This window comes from Cucumis melo, chromosome 2 (assembly GCF_025177605.1).
Source record: "Cucumis melo cultivar AY chromosome 2, USDA_Cmelo_AY_1.0, whole genome shotgun sequence".
In the NCBI taxonomy this organism is placed as follows: domain Eukaryota; kingdom Viridiplantae; phylum Streptophyta; class Magnoliopsida; order Cucurbitales; family Cucurbitaceae; genus Cucumis; species Cucumis melo.
Genome location: NC_066858.1, coordinates 18890884 through 18910415, shown reverse-complemented (window position 1 = coordinate 18910415; position 19532 = coordinate 18890884). Strand labels below are relative to the sequence as shown.

At 35.6% G+C, this 19532-nt stretch overlaps 2 protein-coding genes across 4 annotated transcripts in view; one reads left to right on the top strand and one right to left on the bottom strand.

Moving 5' to 3' along the window:
* The first annotated feature begins 412 nt into the window (after window positions 1-412).
* Window positions 413-1467, top strand: LOC103501018 (mitochondrial import inner membrane translocase subunit TIM23-2). Its single transcript, XM_008464497.3, has one exon. It carries the CDS (start codon window positions 642-644, stop codon window positions 1191-1193), a length of 552 nt encoding a protein of 183 aa, XP_008462719.1. The 5' UTR covers window positions 413-641; the 3' UTR covers window positions 1194-1467.
* Window positions 1468-2614: 1147 nt separating this feature from the next.
* Window positions 2615-19532, bottom strand: part of LOC103501017 (uncharacterized) — a 43757-nt gene continuing 26839 nt past the window's right edge. For 2 of the 3 annotated variants that reach the window (XM_008464496.3, XM_008464494.3), the window contains 9 exons: window positions 16620-16684; window positions 16314-16498; window positions 14665-14732; window positions 14507-14567; window positions 5223-5260; window positions 5036-5104; window positions 4644-4956; window positions 4371-4457; window positions 2615-2844 (listed from right to left, as the gene is read on the bottom strand). In XM_008464496.3, the coding sequence (XP_008462718.1) occupies window positions 4431-4457; window positions 4644-4956; window positions 5036-5104; window positions 5223-5260; window positions 14507-14567; window positions 14665-14732; window positions 16314-16498; window positions 16620-16684 (826 nt within the window). In that variant the 3' untranslated portion in view covers window positions 2615-2844; window positions 4371-4430. The other variant, XM_051081827.1, reaches the window with a different exon arrangement.

The following is a 19532-nucleotide window of genomic DNA, read 5'->3' as shown; positions in this document are numbered from 1 at the left end:
ACACGATCGTGTAGTTAGTTTTAAACGTGGGAACAAAGCTTCAAATTTAAAGGATCGTGTTGACTATATCAAAATGATATTTAAACGATATTGATATTCTCGAATATGAGAAAGATGAAGTAAATTCATAAAATATTGCTAAAAATGGTGAAAATGAAATAAAATATTTAAACAAGAAGAATAAATCGTTTAAAAATAAAAGAAAGAAAATATGAAAGAGGAGACGAAGAAATTTGAAAGAGAAAATGAAGAAATATACGCCATAAAAAAAGAAAAAAAGAAAGAGAAGGGACGAATATTAAAAAGTAAATTTGGAAATTATAAAAGTATTTTATGAATTTATCTTTGTGACCCAGCCATAAACATTTTTGTGTGAGGTTAAATTTCTGTAAATACACCTTTATTATTTTTTATACTTTAGGTCTTAGTTTTTAGTTCCGCGTTAAACCCTACGCTACTCACGAAGCTTCCTTCGATAAACCCTTTCAAACCCTTTGAAGCTTTTTGAACAAACAAACCATTTCTTTCTCTTTCTTTTTCTCTCTCTTTCTCGCCATTGTTTTCTCTCCGTTCAACCTTTGATTCAGCTCACCCTGAACCCTAATTTCTGTTCCTTCAAAACATCCCTTTCTCCTCGTCCCATGGAAAATTCCTCCAAATCACCCGATGATCGGAAAACCCGTTTCTATCATCCTTACCAAGACCTACACGTTCCGATCACCAAGCTCTACGAGCTCCCCACCGCCCCCGAGCATCTTTTCTTCGAAGAAGCCGCCAGGCCTCACCGTTCTTGGGGCGAAAACCTCCAATACTACACCGGAATTGGCTACCTCTCCGGCGCCCTTCTTGGCGGCGCCAGGGGTTCCATTCAGGGCCTCCGGGCAGCTGAGCCCGGTGACTCTGTCAAACTCCGTCTCAATCGAGTTCTCAACTCTGGGGGCCAGCTTGGCCGGAGGGCTGGAAACTCTCTTGGGATCCTTGGCTTGATTTTTGCTGGTTTGGAAAGTGGGGTTATTCATTTGAGAGGTTCTGATGATGTTTTGAATAGTATTGTAGCTGGATTGGGGACTGGTGCTGTTTATAAGGCGGCGTCTGGGCCAAGGTCGGCCGCCATCGCCGGTGCTATTGGAGGGATTGCTGCTGCAGCTGCAGTTGCGGGTAAGCAGGCAGTTAAGAGATATGTGCCGATATAGAATCGGCATAACAAGTTATGCAAATTTGTATCAATTAGAGGGAGGACTTGCACGGTAAAGCATTTGGTTTCTTTGATTATTATTTCTTCATATTGTTACACAGTTAGTTTATTATTCATGGATTAGTGAATAATACACTTTTGGGTTGCAAATGCTCGCTCTTGTTGTTTGTAATTGTTATTCATTTTGTTGATTTGCCTCTTATAGTTATTGATGCCCTGGATCAATGGGAGACTTCAAAATTTATGTTTGATTAATCTCTTCTTATGTGTAACTGGTTCTGAAGCCTTCGTAATTATCTTGCCTGTGCTGGATCTCAGTTCAATGTAATTGTTTTGTGGAAGGAGGAGATATTGTAGCCATAGTACAGTATTGGAAAAAAGGGCTTTGCTTAGATGACTGTTTTCTTTAGAATTTGTGGTTTATTGGACAGTAGGGTATGGGTTTGGTGGTTGACGTATTGTTGGGAGGGTTCATCTCAATCAATGAATAATGCTAACGGAGTTTGTGGTAGCAGCCAATATTTTGTGTGTTATATTGCTAAAAGTGCAGGGAGGAAGGGGTTTAGTTATATTGGCAAAGTGCTTGGAGGCTTAAGTTTTGTCAAATAAGCCATTTTTCTTTACCAATATGTCTTGGAAGTCTAGTCAAATACGGCGCTTAGAGTAGTTTTCCTAAGGTAGAGGGTGGGATTGACTTGATCTTATTGTGTCCGATTGGTGAGGTCCCACTGTATTATGAAGGAAATGTTTCTGTTTGTTAATGCTGTAAAAATAAGTGTTTCATGGTTGTCCTGTTCGATAAAATGCTGTTGTTTCTTATGCTGCACATTAGTTGTGAAATTTAAATAAAATGGATTGGTTTAACTTGAACAAAGTTCATAACACCATTTAATTCGGTCTTAAATGTATCCGGTAAAAGGCTCTTTTAGGTGCATTTATTTATCCTGTTAATATAAATTTCACTACCTTTTAGAACAAAAATGACTTCTTTGGGGACAAATATATTGCCAAATGGCTTGTAAGTTCAACATTGCATTCTCTAGAGCTCACAATATAGAGTTTCAATATCAAGTTATACTGATCTACCTCAATTTATTAATTTTGAATTCTTAATTTCAAGGGTCATCAAAATTTGATTCTTACGTGGTGGTCCCCTTAAGCTTTTGTTTGCGCCTGTATTTGCTTTGATTACTTTCAATCAAAAACTCAATTTCCAAGCATTTACACAAATAGCTTACAAAAGAAACCCTTTTCAAAGGATGGATATTGGGTCAAAACATTTTTTTCTTTTCTTTTATCTTTTAGTTCAATAATTACGACATTACGACCATCAATCTTTGAAATTGTGAATGAAATATTCAACTACTAAACTATGCTTGGATATTAACAGAATTGTTAGAAGAAAAAATTCCGTGATCATTTTCATTTAATTTAATTCATTTCAAAACAAATACTGGACACTTAAAGAAAACGTTTCCGTACATCCCGAACCATTAATTTCTGGAATTTTCATACAAGTGAATGTAGAAACTTAACTATGTTTTAGATATGGGCCTACCTCAAACGGAATTGGTCCAAACTGAAACAACAGATTGGCTCACTATAAAGATTCTTGTGTTCTCCGAAGTGCCCTTGTCGCCAGGTACTCTCTGCAAACAGACATACGGTCAAGATCATAGAAAATGTTCAAATTATTCAAGAAAATAACCACCAGCAAAGAGATAATAAAATGCATATTCGACGCAATGCAACTACATTGAGCCATGCGGGCACTAAGCTTTGCAAATGCAAATCTTGGTTCATCTACCATGTACCTACAACTTCAAAATGCAATATCACAAGGCAAAAGTTAGTGAGGGCCAGGGGTGCATCCCTGCACAGAAAAAAAATACGAACATGGCCTGGAGAACTGAACAGAATTGAACCAAATCAAAGACTGTCTTAAGAATTCACTAAACAAATGAGTTTAGGGTAGCAGATTTCTTTATTTAATGGTAGATAATGATAAAAATACTTACCAAGCTTTGCAAAAGCAAAACTTGGTTCATCTATCATGTATCTACAACTTCAAGAGACAATATCCCCAGGCAGGAGTGAGTGAGGGCTAGGGGTGCACGCGTCTGTGCACAGAATAAAAATAAGAAAAAAGTCTGGAGAACAGACAACAGAATTGAACCAAATCAAGACTGTTTCTTAAGAACTCACTAAACAAATGAGTGTAGAGTGGTAGATTTCTTTAATTAATAGTAGATGATGATAAAAACACTTACCACTTGCTGATTGATTGTATATTTGCACAGCCTTTTTTTGAAAATCATTGACTATTTGAACTACATCAGATGTCCTAAAAAAATTGATCAAGTTCCTAGTTTTATAAGATTGGTAGAATACTAGAACCTCAGAAGCAACCGGTATATGTTGGATACTTGAACACTCGAATACTAGTTAGAACACTATTAGACACTTGTTAGTACAATAAATGTCCTAGACACTTGTTGTACAAAGTCACAATAGGACCAACATCTGTCAGATGTGTATCGAGCACTTATTACATATACTAGATAGGATCATAATAATATAATTTGAGAAGGAAATACATAAAACGAACTATTTAAGAATATAAATGCATGAATAAATTGACTTTAAATTTCCTTGTTTAAAAATGATACACATTTTAAAACATGTATGTTATAATTACATACGTGCCCTAAATCTTTTTAAATGATGCGTCACTCTGTTCGTGTTGTGCCGATGTTTGTAGCTACATCTGTGCTACTATGGATAGAACAACCGGCATTCTTATCATTAAGACTTTTTTTTTGCTGGTATTAGTTTTTCTACTTGTGTTGGATGCTTTTAGCCAGTTGAATTTGAACATTTTATTGGTAAGTTTGAGGATTTTTTATTTGCTCCATTTGTTAGTGAATTTTGTGTGATTTATTTGTTTATTTTTGTTCACTTTTTTTCAAAAGTAACCATACGTCTTCAGTTTAAATGGATGAAATTGAAAGTTCAATGTTAAAATTGACTCACCCACCTATTTTTAAAGGCTAAACAATCAACAAGCAACATCTGTAACGTACAAAAGAAATTTAGAACCACATTCTGTATTTTTCATTATTTTTACCACTCACGTACAAGCAAGAGTAACTTTCGGAGTAAGTAGAAGTTTTACCTTTACGCTCCTACTGAACTCTGAATTCCCATCAGTCTCCATATATGGGAAAGTTAATCACTAGTTTAAAGTTTTGTGGAAAGCAACCTGAAACATCAAACAAACAATAACTCCAAGACTTCTGAAGTAAAAGTTACACGACACCCAGATTGCATATACTCTACAGTAAAGGTTTAGAGAAAGTTTGCAGAAGTCTACTTCAACCAAAATCTCACATGTGAATAAGACGATAATTATTAGCTAGTAATGAAAAAGGGACAAAATGGATCTCACAGAAGTTGATGTTTTCAGCAATTCTCTAATTGCCATCGTAGCATAAGAAGAAGCCGGGAGAGTAAAGCTCAGCTTGAGAGCCATCTGAGGATCCGGAGTGCCTTGCCCATATTCAGTTTCATTTCCACCTGCTTCAAGTTGAATATCCTTTTTACAGCACACTGATTGATCTGTGGAATCCAATGAATCTTCAATTTTAGATTTATTGGCTATCTTTTCTTCCTTACTAATTTCAACACTTTGAGACTTCAAAAGCTTATGTAAATCACTCTGTGCCAGAGGTAAATTACGATCAACATATGAGATCAATTCCCTGCCAAACAACAGAATTCAATCTTCTAGTGGACACATAAATACTAGAAATAAATAATTTAAACTTAAGAGAAAAGTACCACTCGTAGTCCTTTGGTCTTTGGAAAACTCTCCGATAGCTTCCAGTCATACTGGTAATCGAAAATTCCCTATGGACATGCGGTTCCATTAAGTACAATATAGAGAACATTATACAAATACAACATTCTACAAAATGAAAATAGGAACAGGAGAAGATGGCATAATCTCATTGGAGTTTAAACATACTTTACATTATGTACAGACTCCGTCAAGCTGATCGAGTCCTAAACAATTAAACATCAAGATTAGTAAAAACAAATAGAATACAAGTTTGAAGTAAAAAGTAAATGCTACTAGAAGGAAAAAATTTTATATATATATATATATATATATATATATATACAGCACAAACTCCTAACTCCACCCTCCTTGTACATTTATTCTTAAATAAATAAATAGAAACTCCACCATCTTTGTTCTTAGTTTGGCTAAGGCGTGTCCTTGTTCAAAATATGTTGGAAACTTGGACCTTCCAAAATGTTTTAGATGCATATTGAGCACTTGGCAGTGCAAGTTAGAAACTAGTTGTACATAGTTAAAATAGGTCCACAAGAGAAAAATAGATAGATTGGTGGCGTAAACAGTTTGGTTCGGCTCAGTTGTTTGTTAGACCTCCAATATTGCATACATATAAAAGAAGGGGCAGAAAGGGGATTTGACAGTGCTGATGGTAATTCAGGGAGCAGAGAAAGAAAGAGAACATCAACGAGGGCCCACTGTGGGTATTGGGTATTTAGAGAGAATGTTTAGGGATTGTTGTTTTTAGGTTTTATATTGTCATTTTGGTGAAAGCTTTCATAGCCTTCATAGGAGAAGTTTCCTGCCTTCTCAAGGTGCTGGACATTAGTGTTGTTACTGTTTTCTGGACTTCTTGGTATCAGTTTGCGTATTGTTTATCTTTATTATCGATATAGAATATCAGAGATCTGTTTTGTCTTATTGGGATTTTTCTGCTTTTCAGGTTAAGAATTCTAACAAATTGGCATTAGAGCCTTAATATCCTATGGAAAACAATCCATTCATTCATTTTAACCTCCAAAGATTCACATACTCCTTTCCCTTGAATAGCCGTGCCCGAACCGAGTATTACACCATAATGAGCAATCTCCTTAATCAGTAATTGTAAAGATTTTACCAATTTTCAGACACAATTATGTGTGGCGCCACAGTCAATTAGAATTACTACCTCCCTATCTTGCAACAATCCTCTGACTTTCATTGTTCTCCGGATCATTCATGTTAACCACAAAATTTATCGATAACTCTACACAGGCTGCAGTGTTATCTTTCACCTCTGCCATCCTCAGTTCTTTACTCTCGGCTCCAACTTCTTCAACAATTTCGAGTTCTTCATTATTACTATTGACCACAAACATTCTTAAGTTCCCGATGCTCTTTCATTTTGCACTTTTGATCAGCCGAATATTTCTCATTACACTTGAAACAGAGTCTATTTTCTCTTGATAGAAATTCTGCATCAGGTAATCTTCTAGAATTTCCCTCCTTGCGCACTTCTCTGGTTTTTGGACTCCTCAATGTAATCGTTCTTATTGGAAATTAAGTGTTTCCTTTGTTATCGCTGGTGGATTGGTTTGCTGTGGCCTTCGCATTCGTTACGGCTTGTAGAGGATATTTCCCGCCGGCAAACCCATTCAAATTTGCTTCGCCTCTAATAATCTCTCTGTTTTCCACCAATTGAGCTATCAACATCATTTCCGCTAAACTTTTCGATCTATAGAATGCCACTTCTGCTCATATCCATGGAAATAATCCATTCATAAACATTTCTTCTACAACTCTTTCTTGTAAGTTGGACAGAGGAGCTACCAATTTATCAAATAGATTTCTACATTCCTCTACCGTAGTTTCCTGCCGAATTCTCAAGAAGCGACCACAAATGGATCCCTCTCTAGTCGATCTAAATATTACTAATAGCCATTCTTTCAAATTGGACCAGCTCACAAACTTCTCCCTCTCTTGCAAACGGAATTTAGTGTAGGACCATCAAAACTAATCATAGAAACTAACATTTTCCCAGATTCGAATAGCTTATGTATTTGAAAATACCTCTAAGCGCGGAAGAGCCAGGAATCGGGATCGTTGCTGGTGAAGACCGACGTTTCCACCTTGAATTTACTTCGATCCCCCGATATTTCGTCTGTATCGGCTTTTCTTTCGGTACTGGTTTCTCCGATTTCTCGACTTGAAGTTGCTTTATTTCCTTTTAACTTCGCTGCTGATGACTCTCGTAGAGCCAACTCTGTCATATGTTCACTAATCATCGCTCATTCACGTTTGCTTCCATATATGACAATATGGCCTGCTGTTGCTTCTCGGACTGCAGACGCATTAGTCCGTATTCTTTGTTAGTTCGATCAGTGTTGCTTCAATTACCGGCATCTTACTCAACTCCTTTTTAATTCCGATGATTTCTTGATCGAACGATTCCATTTTCTCTTTGATTCTTGTCTGCACCATCGTCAACTTCTCTTTTTCGGATCGGCGAGCTCTGATACCAAAATGGTAGATCTGAACTAATCGAAAGTAATTTCTGGATTTTATTGATGAACTGGATTCAATTACAATGTAGATTGAATTGAGTGAAACTCAATTCAATACTTAGGATACTCTTGTCTTCTCCTTTCAAGAACAAGCCAACTAATTTCCGAAACTTCACATGAGAAGCTTTTCCCGCCCAAACACTCTATTTATACTAACTAACATCGACTTCCTACTAATACAACAGACTTCTAACAAACTTACTATAAACTGTCTTTTATTACAATATTGCCACTCCTACTAAACTTTCTTCTTATTTCTTCGGCTAGTAAATATTATTGGAGGTTTATCAGAAACTTCAGAAGGGAGAGGCGTCGGCGAAGAGACTCTCGGACAGTGAGTTGCGAACGAGGTTGGACAAAGGTCTGTGCTTCCAGTGTAACGATAAATGGTCGCAAGAACACCAGTGCAAGGTGAGAGAGAATAGAGAACTGATGTTGTTTATTACGGATGACGAAGTGGAACTCGAGGAAGAAGGAGAAGCTGAACCAGAAGTCAACGAAATCGTGGAGCTGAAAACTATGGAGCTAAGAGAAGATGCAGAAATCTCTTTGAGGTCCTTGAAGGGTTTTTCGACAAGGGGACCATAAAGATGAAGGGAAAAATAAAAGGGAGAGAGGTGGTGATTTTGATCCACAGTGGAGCCACGCACAGCTTCATTCATCAGAAGATTGTTCGAGAGTTAGACTTACTAGTGATAGAGGGATATAAGTTTGGAGTAACGATTGGTGACGAAACGACCATCTCTGGGAAAGGCATAAGCAAAACGGTAGAGTTGGTGTTGACCGAAGTGACTTTCAAGGCAAACTTCTTGGCTATATCTAGGACAGTAGGATGTAATTTTGGGCATCCCTTGGTCATGCTTGACCGGGTTTATGAGGATACGTTGGCCATCAAGATCAATCGCATTTATGATGGGGGAGAAATGATTATACTCCGTGGGGACTTGTCACTAATCACAGCTGAGTTCTCTTGAAAACTCTGACTAAATCATGAAATTGAACCCATCTTGTGATGTTGAAATCCCCACCAACATACCAAGCATGTGAGCAATATCCGACAAAAAGAGTAACTCCAGTCATAAAATTTCTCTCCCTGTCTGGGGCCATACACATTTGTGATCCAACAAACTTTTCTACACAATGTGAGGCATTTGACAGTTAGAGATTATCCTCCCTTCGAAGACTCTAATGCAATTGATATGTTCATATCCCAAATGACGAGCAATCTCTTCTTTGGATTTTTTAATCCTCTCATATTCCACATAACAACTTCCATACTAACTTCCCCGGCTTTGAACAAAGAGTAAAGCTGAAAGTTAAGCTAAAATAAAGTTGCAGTTTTCTACCACAGATTTCAAGTGAGCAGGTACTTCACTGCCCTGGGGATTGTAAATAGATTTCCACAATCTTCTAATCATCTGCCGACTCTTCAACACATGGAAAAAAATACCTCCAAGTCTGCCATTATTGGTTCGTTCAAATTCTGCTTTTCAACCTCTGAAGACTTCTCCAATTGATTGATTTCCTTATTACTGACACTGAAGGGGGAGACAAAATCGGCCCTACAATTCTTCGGAGAAGGAAAGATTGGAGTGTGAATAGGTGGCCTCTTAGGAAGTTCACCTTAACATTAGGCTGGGAGAAAACAGAGTATCTGAACTTGGGGGATGGTTTTTAAGGCTCTGATCTAGTAATCTGCATGGGAACTTGAATCTGCATGAATTCTTTTTGGCAATGGCCTGTTTTTTTCTTCTAACAAAGTGCTTTGGAAAAACTTTGAAGGGAAGTGAAGCTTTCTGCACTTTGGGATTTCATTTAATCCCTTTTATGAACTTTATGCTGCCCGAAGAAGAGATGACTGAAGACGAGGACGATAGAGTAGAACTGTTCTCTTGGCAGCTGGACCTCTGTTTAGATCAGATCTGTTGATTCATAATGGAGCTAATTGAGTGAAAGAAAGTGGTGAAATCAGCTTGCTGTTAAACGAATTTGGAATGTTTGAACTGAGCCCACTAGACTTTCGATCTTCCATTTTGAGACTTCCACCCCGGTTAACTTTTGATTTTCCTTTGATAACCTTACTAAAGCGAGAACCAATTGGTCAAACTAATTAAATTGTCCACTCTTTTCTCTGTCCTCCTCAAAGAAGTCTTTTCAACTTCCTTTGATTTCTTATTGGGCAATAGTTTTGGCTTGGCCGAAACTATATCAGTCTTCATTAAATTTGATTTTTCGACTTCTTCAACCTCACTAATAGCCATTTTGTGCTTCTCGGGCAACTACGAGACTTGGGGATGGGATTTGCGGCAAACATGGAATGGAGTCAACTCCCTGCTAACCTCCTTTTCCATCAAGACTTCAAAAGGATTCCTAAAAAATCCTGGTTTCGAGTATGTTGAGGAAAGAAAAGGTCATTCTGGTTTCAACATATTTGGATATTCTCCTTCATCTAAAAGAACTTGGTTGAACCTTAGTAAATCAATCGAAATGTTTTTTCTTTTAAGAGGAAACCACCTCTTTATTAATATATTAATAATGAGACAAAAGCTCATAGTACAAGAGAATTATACAATGAGCATACAAACCATGAATCAGGAAGTGCACCTGAGTATCTCAACTAGGTTAACACCCCATAGCACCTTCATCATATCCAACCATCCGTAAGTGCCATTCCACTTTTCAGACAAAAATGAAAGAGACTACACAGTGCATCTCAACACCCATCCGTAAGTGGCAGCAAATGAGCTCCAAAATTCGATCCACAAACCAATAAATGAGAATTGACTAATGGCAAGGATTTTTTATTTTCAACTTCCTCCACAAGATGTTACCATCTTCAAACCAAATGCAGAAGTAAGAGCCATTAACTTTGCAACTCCGAATTTCCATAATAAACTTAAATTCTAAAAGAACAAAAATCGGATAGCTGAAGGGTGCTAAGTTCTGATGGTCGAAAAAGGAAGAAGACCGGGAAAAGAAGGCAAAGAGATGAAGAAGGTTGATCAGAGAGGGGAAATGGGAGGAGAGAGGAGAGCAAACCTTTTCCTTCTCGGTCCGGCTCAGTTACTGAATAAACCCAAAATCGAACCAACTAATCGGTTAAAGAAACAAAAAACACGAAACTGAGTCTAGTCTATTGATAAACTATGACGCCCAAATTACTCAATGATAAACGAAACTACCTCAATCATGTTTGAGAACTCCCCTTATCCTAAGTGAACCCCCACAACAGTAATAAGAATAACCCTGATTAAACAATTAGTTAAACAACCCCAAGAAAGCTAAACAAATTTTGGCTTGGAAAGATTGATCAAAGATCAAGAAGAAAGGAGAATTTGTTCCTAATTTCAAGATTTTGAACTCTCCACAATCTAATTGATTAAACTAGATTAAAAGTCCTATACATGCAAAGAATACAAAAGAAAGCATAAAGCTTGAGAGATAACACTTTATGAAAAGATTTCATTCAAATTCAAGTTGTGTTTTAAAATGTGGAAACTACAATCCTATTTATACTAATTTAAAATGTTATATGATCTTAAAATATGGAAACTACAACCCTATTTATACTAATTTAAAATGTTCTATGAAATGACACAACATTTAATTCTATGCCCATTCAACTACCCTAATAAATGAAAATACATAACATTAAATAAGTACATAATGCATTAAAGATGTAAATGAATCTGAATATCTAAGTTCATTATGACTTATGGGTGTCCAAATGACTTTTGAAGTTCCAAGTGTTGCAACTTTTCAAGTTTGTTGGGAAGATTAGCTTGAAAGTTACTCGCTCTATGTTTTAGCTAATTAATACCAATTATTTGCTTATCCGTCAGCTTTGTGGTTAGGGATGGTTCGGTTCTCAGTTTTGTAAAACAACCAAGTGCACAGGGAATTTCAATGGAGGAATATTTTTTTTCAGAAGAATTCAACTTAGAATAAAATCTTGCACTCACCCTAACAAAAGTGCTTTTTGTAGTTAAGTGTTTTTAAACAAAAACAAACTTTTTATTGATAAAACTTGGAAGGCACTAATGCTGAGAGGACAAAGAGACTAATGCTTTTTTAAGTTAAGCATTGGCGCTTACAATATATATTTTAACGGTAGGCTCAATTTTTCAATCTGTTTTTCTGCCTAACCCAAGAGTTTCAACCCAAACCAACGAGGGGTTTTGATCAGTTTACGTGGTTTTTTCGGTTCTTCTCTTGCACCACTAAGATAGAAGACGAGGGTAGTTATGTAAATTGTGTCCCCCAATATTGGCCAAGGATAGGAAAGGGTATATTTAAGACAAGAAGTCAGGAATACTTTTGTCTTCTGTTAGCAGAGAGACCAAACTTCTTGAGAGTATGGAAGACTTGAATATTAGGTTGTCAGCAATTTCCACTCAACAAAGAAAGTTTTCTTCAAGTTGTCTATCAATTTCTATTCAACTTGCCAATTATGACATAGCTAAACTAGTTACATGAATGCTTTTAGGTTTGTACCTAGTGGTAAGTGAATAGTACATGCTCTAGAAAAACTGCATGTACATTTTCCTTTGTCGATTCCCTTTTCTCTTTTCGTTCTCAGTGGTCGTCAAGTAGTTTAATCCTAATAGCTAATGCTAACTTGGGGCCTATTGCCCAAACAGAAATTACTCTCTCAAGCATGTTAGGCAAGAGATAGACCTAGCTGCGTTTAGTTTATATGCTAAATAATTAAATAAAAAGGCCAAAATACATTTAAGATCTCTAAGGTTCAAGATTGCTATAGTTTTAAAAAATACATTTCACTCCATAAGATTTGAGAAATGATTCAGATTGGTATAGGGAAGAAAGTCAAATTTCATCCCAAAAGCAGGGTTGGAATTCTATTCAAGTGATTCAGAATAAGAATTCCAACATAATATTTTCGCCCGTTCTCAATTTTCTCAAAGAGCCTATCATTATCTACATTTGAAATCTGATTATAGTGATTCTAGCGATTCTAACGAAGATTCTAATGCAGTTTAAAATGGAATAACAAGGATGGACAAATTAAATATAATGGTGGAAAAAATATCAAGACAGACAGAACTTGTCTTGATGAACCTTCCTCAACAAGGAGAGGAAAACAGAGGAGATGAACGAAGAAGATTACCTACCCAAATGGCAGGTTTTACAAAAAGAATAAGAGGCAATTGGAACTCACAAGAGAGAGATCACATAGTTTTTCGAACTCCAAGATCCCAAGAAACCACCCATGAAGTTCAAGACACTGAATTGTTTTCATTTGAAAGAGAAGGCGACAGACAAATCCAAGCAGAAAGGCGATATTTTCAGCAATATTATGACCAAGTCCAAGAAGATAAAATCCACGTACCTTCATTCAGTGGCAATTCAGACTTAGAAGCTTTCCTCGAGTGGATAAAGAATGTAGAGAACTTTTTCGATTATATGAACACGTTGGGAAACAAAAAAGTAAAATTAATTGTCTTCAAGTCGAAATCAAGGGCGTTGGTTTGTGGAATCAAATTCAGGTGAATGGAAAGTTGATGGTCAAGAGTCCAATGAGAAATTGTGTTGAAGATGATGAAAATCAGTTTCTTACCACCAGATTACAAACACAATCTTTATCAAAAAATGAGAAAAATATGTGAAAAATCAGACAGTGGGCGTCTTTACTGAGAGAATAGAAAAAAGGTTGCAAAAACAAAGGGAATACGTGGGAAAAACATTTAAACGATTATCTATGAAGAAATATAGATGCTAGAAAGCAATCTCAATTTGACAGCACTCCAAGAACAAAAAATAAAGAAGATGAGCAGAGGAAAAAATGGTAAAATGTGCGAGGAAGAGCTCATTTTGGAAGAAGAAGAAATCAAAGAAAAAGAAAACGAAGCTATTTTCAAAATGGAGAGGGCACAGCCTAATTTGGAGGAAAATCGGGAAACTCACACAAAATTACATTTGGGTACTTAGGCGGAATTGCTGATAAGACATAGGAGACCAAAAATAAACACCCGACGAAAAAGGAAGAAGATCGGGTGGCTGAAGAAAAGAATAGAGCAGAAATTAGCCTTTATCACAATTACCAAGAAAGACAACAAAAGAATCAACACCTACGGCATGCAAAATATGTGCAAGGTTTACCAAGAATCGCTCAAGAACAACCAAGATCAAGGTTATGTATGAGGAATTACTGGGAGGATGAAAATTCTTACTAATACTGATCCTAATAAATGTAGGATTTAACCATAATACCATATTCCTACTAAAACGTAACATTTAACTTCTTGATTGGACCATGGTGACTTGAAAATTTTAGATGAGATAGAAAAATATATTAATTTTATATCATTACTTCATGATTGGGTCTTTCCATCTCCATCTCCATCTCCACCCTCCTAAAATTTTGCTCAAAATCATTCAAAAGTAGATAAAATTAAGAAATTTTGCTCAAGATTGTGTTTCTTCTCTAGGCCAAAAAGCCCCCATGTTAGGTTCATCAATTCCTTCTCAAATCCATCTTCCGGAACCCTTCATATTTTAGAAAAGGAGAAGGTGGAGATGGAAAGACCCAATTATAAAATGATAATATAAAAACAATATATTTTGCCATTACATTGAAAATTTCCATGTCAACATTGTCTAATCTCAACAAATTAACTACCACAACATTTTTTCATGCGGTCAACTAACGGTCAAATGAGCTTAGGACCCTTCAGAATCATTTCTAAAATATAAGGGTTAAAAAATATCTTTTGAAACTTTAGGGATCAAATACACATCAAGCTTAAACAATCTCAAGGAGCAAAAGTATACTTTGCCCTAAATCAAATCCAAGAGGAGTACATATATAAAACGCAATGTAGAAAGAAAACCTTAAGATATTTTGATATAAATACAAAAACAAGACAGAAGCTAAGATTAATAAAGAACCTTAGTCGCTAAATCATTATACACTTCAGCAATATCATTTGCGGGATAGAGTACTCTTGACCTGTCGCAATAAACAAACAAATAAATCAAATAACTCACACAACAATTATACAACCAAAATAGACTTTCAACAGGACAGAAATATTAGCTACCCTCACCCAGGCAAAGGAAGAACAACATCATCAATAGTAAAGTTTCCACTGAGGACATCTTCAGCAGTAACAGCCTGTCAGCAAAACTAATATTAATTTCAATCACATACAGAGAAAAATATCCAGTTCTATTTATTTATATACTTTTTTATGGAAACAGAACTTTTCATAGATACAATGAAAAGAGGATATTGCTCAAGATACAAAAAAAACCAAAAAGACACAGAAGAGATAAATGCATTCCAATTTAGACATATATCCTGAAAGCTGAATTGAGTGATCCAGTTCTATTTACTAGAAAAAACATAGACCCATAAACATACAATTCACATAAACTTCGTGCAAGATGGATTCAAAATGAGATTACATCTTTTGTGCCCAGCATTTCTACAATTGGGACACACGAAACACATCATGGATAGTAGAAGGTAGTGAATTTGCAAAATCAAAGAAGGGGATTATTGTTAACCAAAGAAAAATGTGTCTTTGACTAAGATAAACAGGCTTACTTGGTTGCATGGTAGCAAAAACTTCGATTGAACCTATTCTAAATCTACTAGCAGCAAAAGAAGAAGCAATAAAGGATTAGGAGTAATATCAGAACTTGTTGGTAGATTGATTTATTTGTCTCATACATGTCATGAGTTTGCATATGTCGTGAGCATGGTTAGTTAGTTTATGCATGCTCTTGGTCCGACTCACTTTGAAGCTGCCTATAGAATTTTGAGACATTTGAAAGGATCTCTAGGAAAAGGTATTCTATTCAAAAAGAATAATCGCTCCCAAATATTAGTCTACACCAATGCATATTCGGGCAGGAAGTACTACAAATAGAAGATCTACCTCTGGTTATTGTTCCTTCGTTGGAGAAAATTTGGTGACTTGGAAAAGTAAAACAAGATGTGGTGGCCAGAAGTAGCGCTGAAGCAAAGTTTAGAGCCTTGGCTCATGGAATTTGTGAAGGCATATGGATCAAAAGGGTCCTTAAAGAGATGAAGATTTCCTTAACTGCACCTATACAATTTTATTGTGACAATAAAGCCACCATTTCTATTGCCATAATCTATTACTACATGATAGAACAAAACAGATCGAGGTTGATACCCATTTCCTCAACGAGAAAATTGAAGTTGGAACAATATGCATTCCTTATCTTCCTACATCAGAGCAAATTGCTGACATGTTAACAAAAGGCCTTCCAAAGAAACAGTGAGATTGATTGACAAGTTGGCTATGAAAGGCATCTTTAAACCAGCCTGAGGTGGAGTGTTCAAATTTCTATAATTGTATATAAATATTATTTTTCAAATATTATCCTTTGTTATTTTTATTCTTTCCATATTTGTAAGGTCTTTCTCCTATATAAGAAGAACTAATTTGCACATATTCAATAAGTGAAAAAGGACACTAATATTTCTTTGCCTTTCATTTCTACAAAATGTCTATCAATTATAACTTAACAAAAGATCCTAGATTTTTTTTTTTTTGTCTTGGGTATAAATTGCAACAGTGTTTGGTGTTCATCAGTATAAAATAACCCCACCTAAAATAGACCAAGTTGGTACGCAAACCTCAAATAACAGGCTCTGGCAATGATAAGTTATAGTAAAAATAATCTCTAGAGCGTGGTTTGAGTGTTAGAACCGGGAACCAACCTTCACTAGCTTATTTCTTTCAGTTGGAAGACCAAGCTTGCACATTTCCTCTAAATGACAAGAGTCATATGAGTTAGCATCACCACAGTCCTCATCTTCGTATTCTTCAGAATTTTGAACTGCAGCTGTTTCAGTGTGGTTTTCTTTACAGTATACCAAGTCTCCAACAACCACTTTGTCAATCCCTGTTACATGATGGTGAAACCACAGAAATTATGGCACAAATGGTTACTACTAAACACAACTTTTATAATGATCTTGATTGTGAAGATCATATACTACAAGTAGATAATTAAGGAAGCGCACCGTATTTTTGCACTCTCATACTTGCTGCATGATTCCATAAATAGCTTTGATAACTATGCACATACCTGAAAAGTAAGGGATGTTTTAACAGTTTAACCCAACATGCTCTCCAAAAGCATCATCCTTTACCCATAATCATCTACGATCTAAGTGACAACCAACCATCAATCTCCAAAAAGATCTAGATGACTTGCAACAACATACACTAGTAACATGATGTCATATCATTATTCAACTGAAAAATAATTGACTTTGGATGCTAGTAAAACTGAAATGAATAAAAATAATTGAAGTCTCCTCAAGACATGCCAGTAGAGTGAAATGGAAGGTAACAGATTGTAACTGCATTGCCCTCCCAGGCAGCAAATGTTTTGCACTTGCATTTTTCATTAGTCGTAAGGAAAACAATGTATTGTATTGTACCAAACCCAAGAATGTCCAAAAATAAATAATAAATAATAAATAATAAATATTATTATTATTATTATCTTTGTATTGTACCAAACCCAAGAATGTCCAATTTACCAACTTTCAGGCGTTTCGGTATTCATTTGGATAAAACAGTCCTTTATCTAAGGATTCATTTCTCCATTAGCAGACTAAACCACACTCAAAAATCTGCCTACAGGAGAGAAAAAAAAGGCATTTTGTTTCTTAAAATTGGAGCACAGCTTTTCACAATCTTCTGGCTCAGACTTTTGAACACAAATTTCTTTTTCATGAATAACCAGGCTTCTACTGGATGAAAGGAAAAAAACACAAAAAAATAGGAGACAAACAATAAAAAAAAGGCCTTCAATCAACACAGTAAGAACTAACTCATCCTTACAAAATGTTTCACCAACAACACCTACAACAAAGCATTAAACTTAACAAGGGACCAAATGTCTGTTCGAATTTATGTCATAAAATTCATAGTTTGTAATATAAAATTATATTCTATTCCAAAAAATTGTTATTAAGAAATTATTAGTGAAATTAAATACTACAATCTTGAATCCAATAAACTAACGTCCCGAGGCTATCTTGAGCAAACTTAAACTATATTTAGAGACATAAACGTCAATCAAATTCGTGTATACAGCCTAAACGGTCTATATCATATGAATAAGGTTGGACGCCTTATTCTGGGAACACTATGGATGTGGCCCGCTTTGTAACTAGTACAAACGATGTGATTCTGAATCGTTCATATACAAACATGAAAGTGGGGGAAAAAAAAAAAAAACAATATGTCGTCTATTCTCCCCTCAATCAAATATGAATACTACGGCTGGAGTTTTATGAAAAAAGCCAAAGCTCTTTAAAGAACTTATGTAAGACTGAACCATGAAATAATCAATTTTATGTTATAACACCATTTAGCAGTGGCGGATCCAGAAAATATATTGACAGGGGGCTAAAAGAAAAATATGGAAAATAAATTACATAGATAAGATTTGAACCTATATTGAAAGGAGGGTTGACAGATAGAGTAACTACTAAGCTACCTATAAGTATTAAAAATTAAATAATTTTCTTTATATATATTATATAAAGACGATAAAGTTGAATGGTGGCCCGAGCCCCCCTGAGCCTATACTAAATCCGTCGGTGGTTTATTGTATAAAAGTGACTATTTTGTTTATTGATGACCTAAATAACTTAATCTTAATTCTGAGTTGACTACGAACTCCTATTCGCGCAAGATTAATCTTAAATCTACATAAATGAAGGCAGGTCATCAACGTTGGCTCAATCAGCCCTCCATTTTAGGGGTAAGACGGGTGGATAGCTAGGAACATAGGGTGCAAGACAGAATTTACTCCTGCCTGTTATAGGATTAGTAGATAGGTTGTACCCTAAAGAACTGAATCTAGGTCTTGAATAAGGGGCCCTACCCTCTCATTGGCCCGAGAGGGATTCAACTTATAGGTTGAACCTTAAACCAATTGTTCAATGGTGGATCAATGAGATTTAAGGAACAAGATGTAATCTTGGAGGTAAATAGTAATTTTAACCCAGTCAAGATTACGAACCTATAAAAGATCAACTTACTAATCATGTTTATATCAGATGGACACAAATATATCTATAGTGAAGGGAGTGCAACTATGAGACTTTAGTGGAATGACCCATTAGTTAACGGATGTTGATTAGCTCGATCTAAAAAAGTTAAGCCAGTTAATCTCAAATTGTTGGAGCCCATAATCTATAGGTCCATTAGATTCACCTGCTAGCTCATATGGAATAAACTTAGAACAGTATAATGAAATGATTCGAATTGTTCGAATTAGGTAAAAAGAAAAAAAAACCGACAAATATAGGTGATATAGCCGTCGATTATCAGTTAGAGATAGAATATCTTTAAACGTGATTTAAATATAAAAATATGAATGCAGCCTCATACCCGAAAGCTCAAAAATGATGGACATGGTCAAAGTTGTAAAAAACCAAAGGCTTGACTTTTTTACTTTTAAAAGTCAAACTATGACCGACAATATATTCGAATGTATTTTGAAATTCGAGAAAATGAATGTGGATTCATGCTCAAGAGGTCGAAGTTAGTCAAGACGGACAAAATAGTAAAAAGTCAATATGTTGATTTTTTACTTGAAAAGTCAAAATTTGACTTTGACTTGAAAGATGAAAAGACCAATTTGCCCTTTGACTAATGTTAGAGGAAAAATCCAATATTTTACGGGATAATCCCACTAACTTATAGTGGGATATGTGGTTGCATGAGATGCAAACACCTAGCCCACTAAAGTCCACTAGTGGTTAGTGGAATGTGAGGTGTTGGATTTTGTTGAACTAATTATGTGCTTTTGTGCATGTAATTAGGTTATTTAAAGTGTAGTTTTTCAAATATGCAGAAATTTATTGGCAATTTAGTGTTTTTCCTCAAAAATTAATTTCACCAAGTTATTTTTC